This window comes from Saccopteryx leptura, chromosome 7, assembly GCF_036850995.1.
Source record: "Saccopteryx leptura isolate mSacLep1 chromosome 7, mSacLep1_pri_phased_curated, whole genome shotgun sequence".
In the NCBI taxonomy this organism is placed as follows: Eukaryota; Metazoa; Chordata; class Mammalia; order Chiroptera; family Emballonuridae; genus Saccopteryx; species Saccopteryx leptura.
The window spans coordinates 66,173,683-66,188,308 of record NC_089509.1 but is presented as its reverse complement, the minus strand read 5'-3'; the positions used below and the strand labels follow the sequence as shown (position 1 = coordinate 66,188,308).

General features: G+C 35.3%; 1 protein-coding gene across 2 annotated transcripts in view; it reads left to right on the top strand.

Annotated features, from left to right (window-relative positions):
- The window catches only part of CWC22 (CWC22 spliceosome associated protein homolog), a 68,813-nt gene that overhangs the window by 38,226 nt on the left and 15,961 nt on the right, over window positions 1-14,626 (top strand). For both annotated transcript variants that reach the window (XM_066345742.1, XM_066345743.1), the window contains exons 9-14: window positions 1,887-2,022; window positions 2,111-2,317; window positions 2,410-2,472; window positions 7,373-7,474; window positions 9,020-9,101; window positions 12,684-12,744. In XM_066345742.1, coding sequence (XP_066201839.1) covers window positions 1,887-2,022; window positions 2,111-2,317; window positions 2,410-2,472; window positions 7,373-7,474; window positions 9,020-9,101; window positions 12,684-12,744 — 651 coding nt within the window. The remainder of the gene's footprint in view (window positions 1-1,886; window positions 2,023-2,110; window positions 2,318-2,409; window positions 2,473-7,372; window positions 7,475-9,019; window positions 9,102-12,683; window positions 12,745-14,626) is intronic.

Below are 14,626 nucleotides of genomic sequence, written 5' to 3'. Positions count from 1 at the left end.
CTTTAATATGAAGAAGAACCAGACAGTGTTTTATCAAATTGATCTCTTACTTCTGTACATGATTACTTAAGTACATTTTTTTCAGAGAAAGTAATTTAATTTGTTTTTATAAAGCAATGAAGTTGCTATCTTCTTCACTCCTTTTCCTGTACATTGAATTCATGAGAACCTGATAATATCTGATTAAGGAGAAAAAAAAAACCTCATCCCTGCAACTACATAATATATGTAGTCAGATATTTATAGAATCAGTTTATAAAATATAATAGATTGAATAATTTTACAGGTTTAGATACAAATAATTGTGTCTTTTTATTAAGTTTTGTGTTTTTCAAAACTTTTGATTCAGCTTTTTTTACTTGAAAATAGTAAAATTGTTTTTGTTCACATTCAAAGGTTTCTTTCACTATATTATCATGTTTAATTATAGTGATAAGAGGAAAAGTTTTGAAGGCACACTTAATTCTCTAGCATTAAATATTATTTTAATTTTTTTCTGCATGAAATTCTTTCCCATTTACTCTTAGAATCCTTTTAGATTTTAGCCTAATTAGCCATATTATAACAATGATAACTTGCTGCTTAATACTAGAAAACTTCATATACCTGTATCAGCACAGCTGTATGTTTCAGTTTTTGATTTGTATTTGACTTATATTGTTGATACCTTTGGCATTGCTGCAAAACAGTTAAAATAATAAATATTTTAGATCTTCCCAACTGTGGAACAGGGCAATATTTTCTTCTCACTTGTAAGACTGTTTGTCCCTCCCCAAAAAGTAGTATGTATTTTTTATCTTGTGCTCAGTATAAAAAAGTTAATTTTCTGAGTTATGATGTAGACTTTTTCATTCCCCATCTTGCATAAATTTCTGACTTTAGAAAGTCCGTGTGTGGTGTTCTTGAACATGCTTCCTAGGGTTTTTTTTTTCATTCATAGCAAAGCTTACCAATAGAATTTTATTTTCACTCTACCTGGCATTGTTTGTAATTGTTAATTTGTGAATATGGATAGTGTAAAGTTTGATTTAGTTATAAATAAATAAATAAATGAAGATATATTCAAAACTGTCGTTACATACCAGAAACTAAGAAACTAAGATATATTTTGATAAAATAATTATTAATGTAATTTAAGAACTGTTTTTTATCTAACTTGCTGATAGAATGAGTTGGAAAATGGATACAAAGATTGTGGTCATGGAGAATTACTATTCTTCATATAGTGACTGAAAATATCTCAGATTAAAAATTAGTTATGTGGTCCTGGCCAATTGGCTCAGTGGATAGAGCGTCTGCCAGTATGCTGACATCCTGGGCTCAATCCCTGGTCAGGGCACACATGAGAAGCGACCATGAGCTTCTCTACTCCTCCCTCTCTCCATCCCCTCTTGCAGCCAGCTCAGTTGGTCTGCAAGCCACCTTGAGCTCTAAAGATGGCTTGTTTTACTCGAGCATTAGCTCCAGAAGGGAGCTGCTGGGTAGATCCCAGTTGGGGTGCATTCAGGGAGTCTATCTCCCCTGCTCTCACATAAAAAAAAAATTATTCACGATTTTTTAACTTATATTTTGAGGTTAATTATTGTTATTTTTTATATAATGTAGAAGAAGAATATTTCTTCTGGATAAGTCAAATAGTTTTATTAAGTGTAATAAATTTAGATTTTTGGAATAATCATTTGGAAATTCTTAACAAATATTCTTAAGTGAAAGAATAATTAAATCTCATATTTGGAGTATTTTTATATACATTATAAAACTTTGCTAATCATATATATATATATAACATTACTGCCAAAATCAGATTTACTAACTTTTAAAATTACTATCAATAGTAGATTTATATATGAAAAAGTATTTTCTCGTTTGTCTTTATTCTGTTTAAGGCACATGAAGTTTTATGCTTAGAGATGCTCACTTTGCTCCTAGAAAGACCGACTGATGATAGTGTTGAAGTAGCTATTGGTTTTCTTAAGGAGTGTGGCCTCAAATTAACGCAAGTGTCACCAAGAGGAATCAATGGTAAGTGTATATCCTTGTTTTGATACTGAGCTTTTGTTTCTTATACTTATTGCTTATTTTATTGTCTTTTCTTTCTGTTTAACGTTAGCTATATTTGAACGCCTTCGAAACATTCTCCATGAGTCTGAAATTGACAAAAGAGTTCAGTATATGATTGAAGTGATGTTTGCTGTCAGAAAAGATGGATTCAAGGACCACCCTGTTATCCTAGAAGGACTTGACTTAGTGGAAGAAGATGATCAGTTCACCCACATGCTCCCTCTGGAAGATGACTATAACCCAGAAGATGTTCTTAGTAAATCAGGGGTGATGGTTGGGAAGTGGGGCACCAACAAATGTAAACATAAGAAATAAACATTTACTTATAGTTTTAATTTATTTTTTAAGATGTTTTCAAGATGGATCCTAATTTTATGGAGAATGAAGAGAAGTACAAAGCTATTAAAAAGGGTATGTAGAAGTTTATTAAAGAATTTATTTTGGATAAGTAGAAGCAATTTTTATAGTTTATAATACCGACAGATACAGCTCACTGACAGCACCTAATGAAATATCTGCTCTTACTGAAGCTGCATTCCTCACGAATTTTGCATGCATTATTTTTTGGTGTAGTGCTTGTCCATAGTATTACTTCATTTAAAATAATTACATAATTTTTCTTCTTTTCCTGTATTTCAATTATGCACCCCTTAGGTTTTATCCCTCTTAAAGATTATTTATGTATTACTTATGGGCTTTATTTGACTTCACTATCACCTAAGAATTACTTGACATTCAATTTAATATTCAGTTTTGTGCTATACTTTATTATTTCTTGAGAGCAGGTTGATAGCCTTCTGATAATATCAGTAAATTGCTAGACATCAGTGCTTAATAAACATAATTGTTATTTGTATACCATTAATATATTTCAAGCATTAACTTTGGACAGATATTGGTTGTATTTTGCCTTTGCCATTACTAGCTGAGTGACCTGTTGGTAATGTAAGAAGAGTAAAATGTTCCTTGTTTGTGTAAAGATACAGTGGTACCTTGAGATACAAAGAGACCACCAACATACGAATTTTTCAAGATAAGAGCTGCGACTCAGTCTGTGTTTTTGTTCGAGGTCTGAGCAAAATTCCAAGATACGAGTCGTAATTCGGGAAGCTGCCGCTAGTTGGCGCGTTGGCGCACAGGTCCAGTATCAGCAATTTGATATACAAGTTAGTTGACTGACTTACAAGCTCGGTTACAGAACGAATTAAATTCGTATCTCAAGGTCCCACTGTACAGTGTTTTGTATTGCCACAGAGCAAGTATTTAGGCAATGATACAATTTCTTTTTCACATTTGTATTATTTTATTTTCTGAAGCTAATATTCAGGGCTACTTAAATAATTATATTTCTATGATAATTATATCCTTACATGTTATAATTATATTATTACTTTATGGATTTATTTTCCTGAATTGTGTTTTTACCTGAGAAGTACAGCTCTGAAAGCTCCTAGGAGGAGGGAACAAAGACCTGGAACTTTGTCACTCCCTACACTCCATACATTAAACATTCTTAGGGTGGAATATAGAAGTGAAAGTAAAGGTGTGAGATGCTCTTCACTTCTATGTATCATCCTGAAAATCTGGTACAGTAAATGGTTTCCTCAGGGCATTTCAATCCAGTAGCTAGAAACTATGTTTCCAAACATGGAGAACTCCTTAAACCCATTTACCCATTTTCTTTTTTGTCTTTTTTTTTTTTTAATAAACTTTTTCTGGCCTCAAAATACGCTAAATGGTTTTATGAATTATTTATTATAACTTGTCTGATTTTTTTTTTTTTTTTTTTTTGAGAAAGAGAGAGAGGGACTGACAGGAAGGGAGAGAGATTCGAGAAGCATCAACTCGTAGTTGTAGTACCTTAGTTGTTCAGTGATTGCGTTCTCGTATGCGCCTTTACCAGTGGGCTTCAGCTGAGCCAGTGACGCCTTGCTGAAGCCAGCGCATGAGCCTGTGCTCAACCTGGTGACCTTGGAGTTTCGAACTTGGGTCCTCAGCGTCCCAGGCCAGCACTCTATTCACCGTACCACTGCCTGGTCAGGCATGATTTTTTAAAAAAACTTGGAAGTTCCTCATTTGTTCCTTTAGGGTTTTGGCAGTTGGCCAGTGCCAGGAAAGAAGCACCTTCTCTGAGTATTGCCCTTCTTAATCTCTTTGGTCTGAAGATTGCTTTCAACTATTCAAAATTATTGAAGACTCCAGCAGGCTTTTGTTTATAAGATTATCAATTAACATTTACTTCATTAGAAACTAAAACTGAGAATATAAAATATGTTATAATAATCTAGTGCATGTTAACATTTTACATATATTTATGAAAATTACACAAAGACATTTAATATGAAGAATGGCATGTTTTTATATTTTGTACTGTTTAATGTCTGGGTTAATAGGAAACAGTTGGATACTCATTGTTTCTGATTTCAGTCTGTTGCAGTAGGTTGTTTTGATTGGAATATATGGAAAAAAAAATTAGCCTCACACAGATATGTAGTTCAAAAAGAAAGGAGTATTTTAACAGCCATTTCAGATAATGGTGTGTACTCCTCCTAAACACTATGCCAATATTTAATAGCTAGTAGTATCTTAAAGATAAATTATGTGAAATCTTAAACAACACATATGAATTTTCATATTCTGTTAATTTAAAATCATTTGACCTGTCACTTTGAATAGATATTTTATCAATGCATGATTTTGTAACGTTGTGTTGGTCATTTGAAAGATACCATTTAACTAGGTTATGCACATTTTCCAAGTGTTAAACACCTTAACATTATCAAAATTAAATTAACAAGTTAATATCAAGAAGTCACATGTATTACTATTATCACCTGTCTTGTCAGAAGAGTTTTAAGTTTTGGGAAGCTACCAAGCTCACACAGACAAACACAGGTTTTCCAAAATTCTAATTTTCTCTGGAAAACTCTTAATTTTATCATGGTGGCAGAGTCAATTCTAGTTCTTTTCCTTGAAGTGACAGTCTCACTTTGAGTAAATGTTTGCCAAATACCGAACAACTATACGTTGTGAGCCGTTCTTTGAAGCAAAAATGAAGAAGAGCTGATTCACCTTGCAATGCAAATGATCATATAAGTATTTTTCCTTGAGAGGACCATCTTCTTACATCTATTTTTAACAGCAGTTCTATATTTGAGCTTCATGTTTTGTTACTCAGATTATTATCTATAAAGGCCTATATTCAAGGGCTGAGATTTAATAAAATCAGTAATTTTCTACTTCTTCAGGGGCATTGTGAAGTGAAGCTGTTTTCTCCCCTACTACAAGAGTGGCAGCCGTAGAGAGCGCCACTGCGAATGCAGTGTGATGCTTGGATTTGTGCTCAGTTGCAGCAGTTTTAACCCCCATTGCTTTTGGACCATATCGTTGTGGGTGTCAGCCACAGTGTAAGGCAGATAGTGTCTTGGTATTATCGTGAAAATAGTTTTAACCTCGCAGACCACTGGACAGGTGTCAGGGATTCCCCCCTGGGACTCACAGACCATACTTTGAAACCACTGCTTTTATTTGGTTGATGAAATCCAATTGTCATTATGTGATTTCAGTAAGTTGATTCTAAAGTGAAAGATGAGGAGAGGATGAGGTACATGACTAGACAATTCATTTGACCTTCATTTTTTCATAAAATATTCTTGTAGAGCTGGCATAAAAAATTGGCCACAGCAGGAAGTGGGTACAGCTTTAGTAATTAGCACCTTGAGTGACTCAAGTGTACTTGTGTTTTAGTTCTTAGAGCATTTGGGAAAACAGCAGGAGTGCCTTTCTTCCTACTATTGAATACTAAATAGTTTCCTCTGTTAAAAGTCTGTCTAAACCATGTTATATAATAATAAACTAGATACTTTGGATTATTTCTTAAGTCACATTTGCTAGAATATTCTTGAGATTTGTTTGTCAGCTAAGGGCTGAATGACAACTGCATATTTGTAAAATGATTTCTTCCTGATAGTATGAAGTGCTCTGCTAACATGAAATATTACATGTGGTTCCTGATTTACACTGCTTACTAATTAGAGAGACATTAAAATTTTTCTTAAAATGACCTGGCTCCAAACTTTTTATTAAAAATTCTCTGAGTAAAATAGAAATGAAAAAAATGAAGTGTTGGCCAGGTTTGCAAATCTTTTATCAGGCACACACCATTGGACAAAATATAATTTTAGTTTTTGTTATTTGTTTACTCTTAATATCATGACTGTCCTTGTTTAGTCTCTTATTTACATCACTGTTTTCACCCAGTTCTGAATGTGAGTTATATTTTAAGAAGTAGTAGTCTAGGCCCTGGCCGGTTGGCTCAGCGGTAGAGCGTCGGCCTAGCGTGCGGAGGACCCGGGTTCGATTCCCGGCCAGGGCACACAGGAGAAGCGCCCATTTGCTTCTCCACCCCTCCGCCGCACTTTCCTCTCTGTCTCTCTCTTCCCCTCCCGCAGCCAAGGCTCCATTGGAGCAAAGATGGCCCGGGCGCTGGGGATGGCTCTGTGGCCTCTGCCCCAGGCGCTAGAGTGGCTCTGGTCGCAATATGGCGACGCCCAGGATGGGCAGAGCATCGCCCCCTGGTGGGCAGAGCGTCGCCCCATGGTGGGCGTGCCGGGTGGATCCCGGTCGGGCGCATGCGGGAGTCTGTCTGACTGTCTCTCCCCGTTTCCAGCTTCAGAAAAATGAAAAAAAAAGAAAAGAAAAGAAAAGAAAATAAAAAAAAAGAAGTAGTAGTCTAATAAAGTGTTCATCTTACCAGTTTTCATAAAGGCTTTTAAACTTGTAACTTTTGTTTTACATATAGAAAGTCTTTAGATTGAGTGTAGTGTTCTATTTAATATGTATACATTTTAATAAAAATCACATTGGTGTTTATTTAAAATGAATGCTAAGTTATACAATTGTTTCTTCTCTCTTTTTTGTCTTTCAAAAAACATTCTTAGCCTACATTCTTGTTTTTTATGTCAAACCTTAGCTTTTTGTAATAGACTATCTTCTTTCTGATGGTGAACTAAGAATTTTTTGACTATAATATGCTCTTGCTCTTTTTCACCCCTTTCTTGTTTTGTAGTTACTTTCTGCCTGTGAGAAGAATGACAAGCGGCTCTCTCTAGTTAAAATAGTTTTAATGCTTCCTGATGACCTACACAAAAACAGGAGGCCTGTATGATTGTTTTATTGGTTGATAAACTTACACCATTGATAAACTTACACCATTATGGATTTCAGTGAACTGAGAATTATCTTCACAGAATGAAATGCATGAGTATCACTTGCTCTTTAATATTTTCCTAAATTTACTTTGTTCTTTTAGAAATTCTTGACGAAGGAGATAGTGACTCAAACACTGACCAAGATGCTGGAAGTAGTGAAGAAGAGGAGGAAGATGAGGAAGAGGGAGAAGAAGATGAAGAAGGTTAAGTATAGTTTATTTAAATAATACTGTAAAATACTCTGAAATTAAATTAATTTTAATGTAATTCTCTAAAACAATGGTTTTCGATCTGTGGGAGTTAGGAAAATTGCTACTGGCATCTAGTAGGTAAAGGCTAAGAATGCTGTTAAACATCCTCAAGTCACAAGACTGTCCCCCAAAAGTGTTTTCAGCTCTGACTGTCAGTATTGCCAGGGTTGAAAACCCTTGCTCTAAAAGTAGTAAATCAGGAAGTTCATTTTTAACATCAGCTTAATTTTAATTTGACATTTTATGTTTTTGATTATAAACTGTGAAAAGGTGTATTCATGTTGAGTGCATATAATTTATGTTACCCTGGAATTAATGTGACAGATGAGAATGACTAGATATTTGCTGTTCATTTTGGCAAAATAGAGTGGGGAGGCCAAAATCTATATTTATACAAAAGCAGGCATGATGTTCTTCCTATTCAGCTTTGACTACATTATATTTCACAGCAAAATAAGTTCACTACTTTGCTAGAGTCTCAGTTAAAACATCATAACATGCCTACCCTGGTTACTGTTTACTTGTATTACATATTAGAAAATGTTCAAAGTTTATCTTTCTCTTTTAGAGCATAATGTATTTTAGTTCTGTCTTAGAGCATAATTGCTCTTCTATAATTATATTTTATAAAAATAAGTTTAATTTTTTTATTTTCTTATTTAAAACATCTTGCTATTCATGTACTACATTTTACTTTTTAATTTCTTTGTTTTATGTGAAAATACTATTCAAATAAAACTGATTAGATATTTAACAGGAAATTTTTGAAGTTTGACAAATATATATTTATATTGGACCAGTCCAACTTGTCATGATAATCCCAGTGTTGTCTGAAAGTGGTAACTAATGGTTAGAAATACATTCTCCCAAATTATGAAGCTACTACTATTTAGAACTCTAGAAATAATGTTTTACCAAACTACATTGTGAGTGCAGCCTTTAATAGTGTCTAAATGAACTAGTGACACAGAAAAATAGTTTTCCTGTCTTGGTTCTGGACTTTGATCTAACAAAACTGTAATTAAAGTACTTTAAGATACAGCAAAACAGAGTTGAAATAGTTGGTTTGAGTTCTACAAATGCTAATTCACACTGTAGAAAAGAATATTGTTGCCCTAGCAGCTAGGATAGCTCAGTTGGTTGGAGCATTGTCCTGAAGTGTAGAGGTTGCCAGTTGGATCCCTGGTCAGGCACATATAGGAACAGATAAATGTTTTTCTCTCTCTCTCTCTCTCTCTCTCTCTCTCTCTCTCTCCCCCCTTCTCTCTCCCTTTCTCCCTCCCTCCCTCTCCCTCCCTCTCCCTCCCTCCCTCTCTCTCCCTCTCTCCCTTTCCCTTCCTAACTTGTTGACATCAATAAATTTTTAAAAATTAAAAAAAAGAATATTATTATTAAACTCATAGACTCTGAATGCATCCAGAAACATTATACAGAAATACATTTTCAGTTCTTTACATTTATTTTTGTAGCTGCATAATCTTCTTATGTTTCTTTTAGGACAAAAGGTGACTATTCATGACAAGACAGAAATTAACCTTGTCTCATTTCGTCGTACAATTTATCTTGCTATTCAGTCAAGGTAAGATAACTGTAGCTCGGTAGATTCTTATTTCTGAAAGCAAATAAACAAGGAGATGTGTTTTTGGGGATCTGATGACAGAAAACGATACTATTTGAGAAATTCTCAAATTACCTACCTCTCTGCCCCTATCCCAAGCCCAAGCTGATAGATCCCTACTGTTGGTTCTTTGCTTCAAAAGCAAATTGTATTTATTTATTTGGAAGGTCTAACTGTGTTGCATAATTAAATATTTTTTAGCTGTCATTCCTTATAGTTAGATATCTCTAATAAGAATCTAAAAACAAGTATATTACAGAACTAGTACAGTATTTAATTATGGAGTAAAAATTTTAAAATTTTTATTTTCTTTTTTTCTTTTTTTTAAAATATTTTTCTTAAGTGAGAAGCAGGGAGGCAGAGAGAATCCCACATGTGCCGGACCAAGATACACCCGGCATGCCCACTAGGGGGCAGTGATCCACTGCAATGTGAGCCATTTTAACACCTGAGACCAGGTCATTGTGCCATCCTCAGTACCCTAGCCAACTTGCTCCAGTGGAGCCTTGGCTGTGGAAGGAGAAGAGATAGAGAGAAGGGAGAGGGGGAAGGGTAGAGAAGCAATTGGTTGCTTCTCCTGTGTGCCCTGACCGGAAATCGAACCCAGGACTTCCACACACCAAGCCAATGCTCTACCACTGAGCCAACCAGCCAGGGCAACATTTTATTTTTTTTCTAGTTTTCCAATTCTGATTCTAAGGAGAGAAGCACTGTTATGTGTTAACTTTTAACCAGTGTTAACTTTTGGACACTGATTTGTTGGGCAGATGGAAATATATATAAATGGAAACAGAAAATAAGCATTGGAAGGTTTTTAGGACCCTTCAGAGCAATGTTAAGTAAGAACTATCATGTTATGAAAACAAACCTATTCCCTTTGAAGGCTATGAGTTTGGTTTCCAAGAGAAGTAAATGAAAATGTTGACTGTCTAGTACATCTGTTGTTTTGTATATGAATCTATTGATTTAGTGGGCACAGTACTTACATTTTACAGGAAAGGAGGAATGTTTTCTCTCTTTTGCTTTGTTTCTAGGTTTTATATATTTCCATTTTGTATGATGTAATAGCAATAATGATTCATCAGTGGAGTCATCTTGTTTTTCAGTCTGTCTGAAAACTTTCTGGCTTAGATTCATCTTCAGAAAGAAAAATTTAACAGCAAACATTGGTTAGAAATTTTTTGGTTTATGCTTACCTATTGCTTTGCCTTTCACATGAAAGAAAATAACTATTAAATATTTTTCATGCTGAATCAAAATGGAAGATGAGAACTTATTGTTATAGATAACTATTCTTACAGTTTGACCTTTATTTGTTTGTCCTTTTTAGAATGCAACAGTAATAAGTTGTAAACAACAGGTTTATTGTTTTAATATTGCTGTTAACATTAACTTTGAAGGGTTATAGTGGTGTCCTTTGAATAATTATTTAAAAGTAACCTTTTTTCTAAAGTTTATCTAACCTTAATAATCTGTGACTCACACAAAATATTTGAAAATTACAGCATTAAGACAATGACGACAGCCCTGGCCGGTCGGCTCAGTGGATAGAGTGTCTGCCCGGCGTGCTGAGTCCTGGATTCAGTCCCCCGTCAGGGCACACATGAAAAGTGACCATCTGCTTCTCTTCTCTCTCCCCCTTCTCTCTCTCTTTCCCTCTTGCAGCCAGTGGCTCTGTTGGTTTGAGCTTCGGCTTCAGACGCTGAGGATAGCTCAGTTGATTTGAACAGGAGCCCAACTCGGATTGCTGAGCTGATCTCCACTGGGGCGTATACAGGAGTCTGTCTCTCTACCTCCCCTCCTCTCACTTAAAAACATACTGACAGAAAATTATATAAAGAATGGATCAGTGCAAAAAAACTTAAAAAAGAGACAATCTTCTTGTTCAACACAAATAATCAAAATACCCTGTTCATGCCAGAATTGCATATCAGGCTGATGAAGCCTTGTTATTGATATGGGGAAGAGGTCTGACATAATGTCAGAGGCACAAAAACTAGAGAATATATAGTATCATGCCTGTAGCATTATCTTTATTGGACAAATTGGTAGGCAGATTTTAGAAATAATACTTTAGAAAGGAAAATGTCACATCTTTTTAAATACTCTTTGGTATTGCTATGTTATAAAAGTTTGTCAACTACACTTTTTTTTTTTTTAATTTTTAATGATTTTAATTTATTGTGTTTACATAGATTCAAGTTTTCCACCGAATAGATGACACTTTATATTTTAATCTTTGCTATGTTATTGAAATTTGTCGATTACATTTTATTATTTTAATCTTAGTGCTTAAATATTGTTTAATATTATGTGTTATAAAAGCTCTTTCCTGATACATTTTTCTAAAATAACTATTTTATTTTAGATTTTTTTGTTGTTGTTACATTTTATCATCCTGGGTTATTACCCTTATTGTGCTGATGAGACTCAGAAAGTGACAGAAGCTGAAAAATACAGATAAACTTTTTATAATCGTATTTTAGTGGGTAATTACTTTATACTACTTTTATCAAAGAGTGAAAGTTTGAACATTCTACAAAAAGTGTAAATTATAGTAGCATTATTCCTTCAGCAAGTTCACATTGAGTTTGATTATTCTCTTAAGTGAAGCATGTGGAAGATATTTTAAATGTAATTGATACGAATGTTTTATAAAACCTTTTATTTGTGAGTGATTTTGGTTATTTGCTGTTTTTAGGCTTGATTATTATAAAATGTGGAAGCCCTGTATTTGGGTAAGAATCAGGATAACGAAAAATGTTGATTAAGCACTAGATGTCATGCTGGGATGCTGGAACATCTTTTCCCATTTCTTTCTTTCTTTTTTTTTTTTGTATTTTTCTGAAGCTGGAAACCAGGAGGCAGGCAGACAGACTCCCGCGACCGGGATCCACCCGGCACGCCCACCAGGGGGCGATGCTCTGCCCATCCAGGGCATCGCTCTGTTGCAACCAGAGCCACTCTAGTGCCTGAGGCAGAGGCCATGGAGCCATCCCCAGCGCCCGGGCCATCTTTGCTCCAGTGGAGCCTCGGCTGCAGGAGGGGAAGAGAGAGACAGAGAGGAAGGAGAGGGGGAGGGGTGGAGAAGCAGATGGGCGCTTCTCCTGTGTGCCCTGGCTGGGAATTGAACCTGGGACTTCCGCACGCCAGGCCAACACTCTACCACTGAGCCAACCGGCCAGGGCCTTTTCCCATTTCTTGACGTGGATTAGAGAGAATTGGAAATAAGTTAGGAGTATAATAAAAATTGAAGTCTACCTTTTGTGTCTGTTTTCCTATTCAGGACATGTTATATAAATGGCATTATACTATATGTGGTCTTTTGTGTCTGACCTTTTTCACATAGGATAATTTAAGGTTCCATATTGTAGTATGTTATCACTACTGCCTTTTTTGAGTTAATATACAATATACACAAAATTATAATAAAAAAGTAAAGTAACTTAATGTAAAATTCTTGTATATACTATAAAAAAGTACTACCGTTAAACTATACTGCAGGTTTTTAACCTAACCATCATGAGCATTTTATCTCTACAGTTTAGATTTTGAAGAATGTGCTCACAAACTGCTGAAAATGGAGTTTCCTGAAAGCCAAACGGTAAGTTAATACTTTTTTTCAATTAGGAAATATATTGGTTATAAAAATATTTTGGACAGTTAATAGGTTTCATGAATTGAAACAATAACTTAGTACTAAATATTTATTATTTAAATGTAACCTGACCAGGTGGTGGCACAGTAGATAGAGCATTGCCCTGGGACATAGAGAACCCAGGTTCAAAACCCCCAGGGTTGCCAGCTTGAGTGCGGGCTCATCTGGCTTGAGCACAGGGTTGCTGGCTTGAGCATGGGATCATAGACATGATCCCTTGTTTGTGCTGGCTTGAGCCCAAAGGTCACTGGCTTGAAGTCCTATAAGGTATTTTTCCCCGCCAAGAAGGAAGGAAGGGGCCCGAGCCACAAACTGTGGAATAATAAAAGGCTTTATTGAGTACAGAGCACGCATCCCGCCTGATGAGGTTCCCTGGCCCCGAGAAAAGATGGAAGCCAGGGAAGTCACAAGTGGTGACCCGCGTGGGAGGTATTTAAAGGGTCCCTAGGGTGGTCGAGCTAATATGACGTGGTGAAATCTCACTGGCTGGCAGACAGTCGCTCTTTTCCAAAGGGTTCTTGGGAAGTTTCTTTTGGTGCGCTTGATTGTGGGCGGTCCTAGCCAAAGTTCCTGGGCCTGACCTTTCCCCATTATCCATCGACCTTACAAGTCCAAAGTTGCTGGCTTGAGCAAGGGTTCACTCACTGCTGTAGCCCCCCAGTCAAGGCACATAGGAGAAAGCAATCAGTGAACAACTCAAGTGCCACAACGAAGAATTAATGCTTCTCATCTCTTTCCCTTCCTGTCAGTTCCTATCTGTCCCTCTCTCTATCTCTCTCTGTCTCTGTCAAAAAATATAGAGAGAGATAGATTTTCTAACATTGTCAATAAATCAAAATTTTAAATAACTCGAGAAAATTTTTAATTTAAAAATAACTAAATTTAGGAGACCTGGCATGTTTATATGTGCTATTCCTTCCAGTGAACTAAGTTGCTGCTTGAATACAATGTGGGAAAAGGAGAAGCTCTCTTTGAATCACCACACTGCAGAAATTTTGGAGTGGTTGCCTATAAATCAAATTGTGGCTTAAATACAGTAGGAAATTTGTTCTTTATTAAATTACCTGGTTTATCTACTTTATGTTCTAAAGCATTATTTGGGGGTAAAAATTATAAAGGTCATTATATATGTTGCATAGCTTAAATTAGATATAGAAGAATCTGTCATTTTTCTTTTTTAGTCATTCATTCAACAAAATGTATTCAGCATATGTTATAGGCAGGCACTTTGCCAGATGTCAGGCATTCAACAATCTATAAAATACATAATAGACCCCTTTTAGCCAGAGGACTCATAGTCTTATAACTCAATATATAAGGTCTACCGGAAAGTTCTGTCCATTTTTGGAATAAAAGAAAATTCAAATTTTTCTTACCGTCAATAAACTTTATTAAATAATATAATTGTCATTATTATTAATGATTTCTTGCCAGCATGAGGGCAATTTGTATATCCCATTTTTGAAAAATATTTTATCTTTTGATGCGAAAAATTGAACCAGTGCTTATTTGATATCTTCTTCATTTTTGAATTTTTTGCCCTTTAAAAAATTTTGTAAGGACAAAAACAAGTGATAGTCGGAGGGTGCTAAGTCCAGGGAATATGGTGGATGCGACAGACATGCTTTTGTAGCATTTCTTTCTTGTTGAAATTCGTAAAAATTACAGTGGCGTAAATGAACTTTATCAGTAGCCATGGGTACACTATCGCTTCACACATAAGACTAATGTGAATCAACTTTGTTTGCTACATCAGTATGTATACATTAAGTGGTAAAAATAGGCACACATGCGCCAAATAAACATGTGCTTATGTGTCAAAAACTTG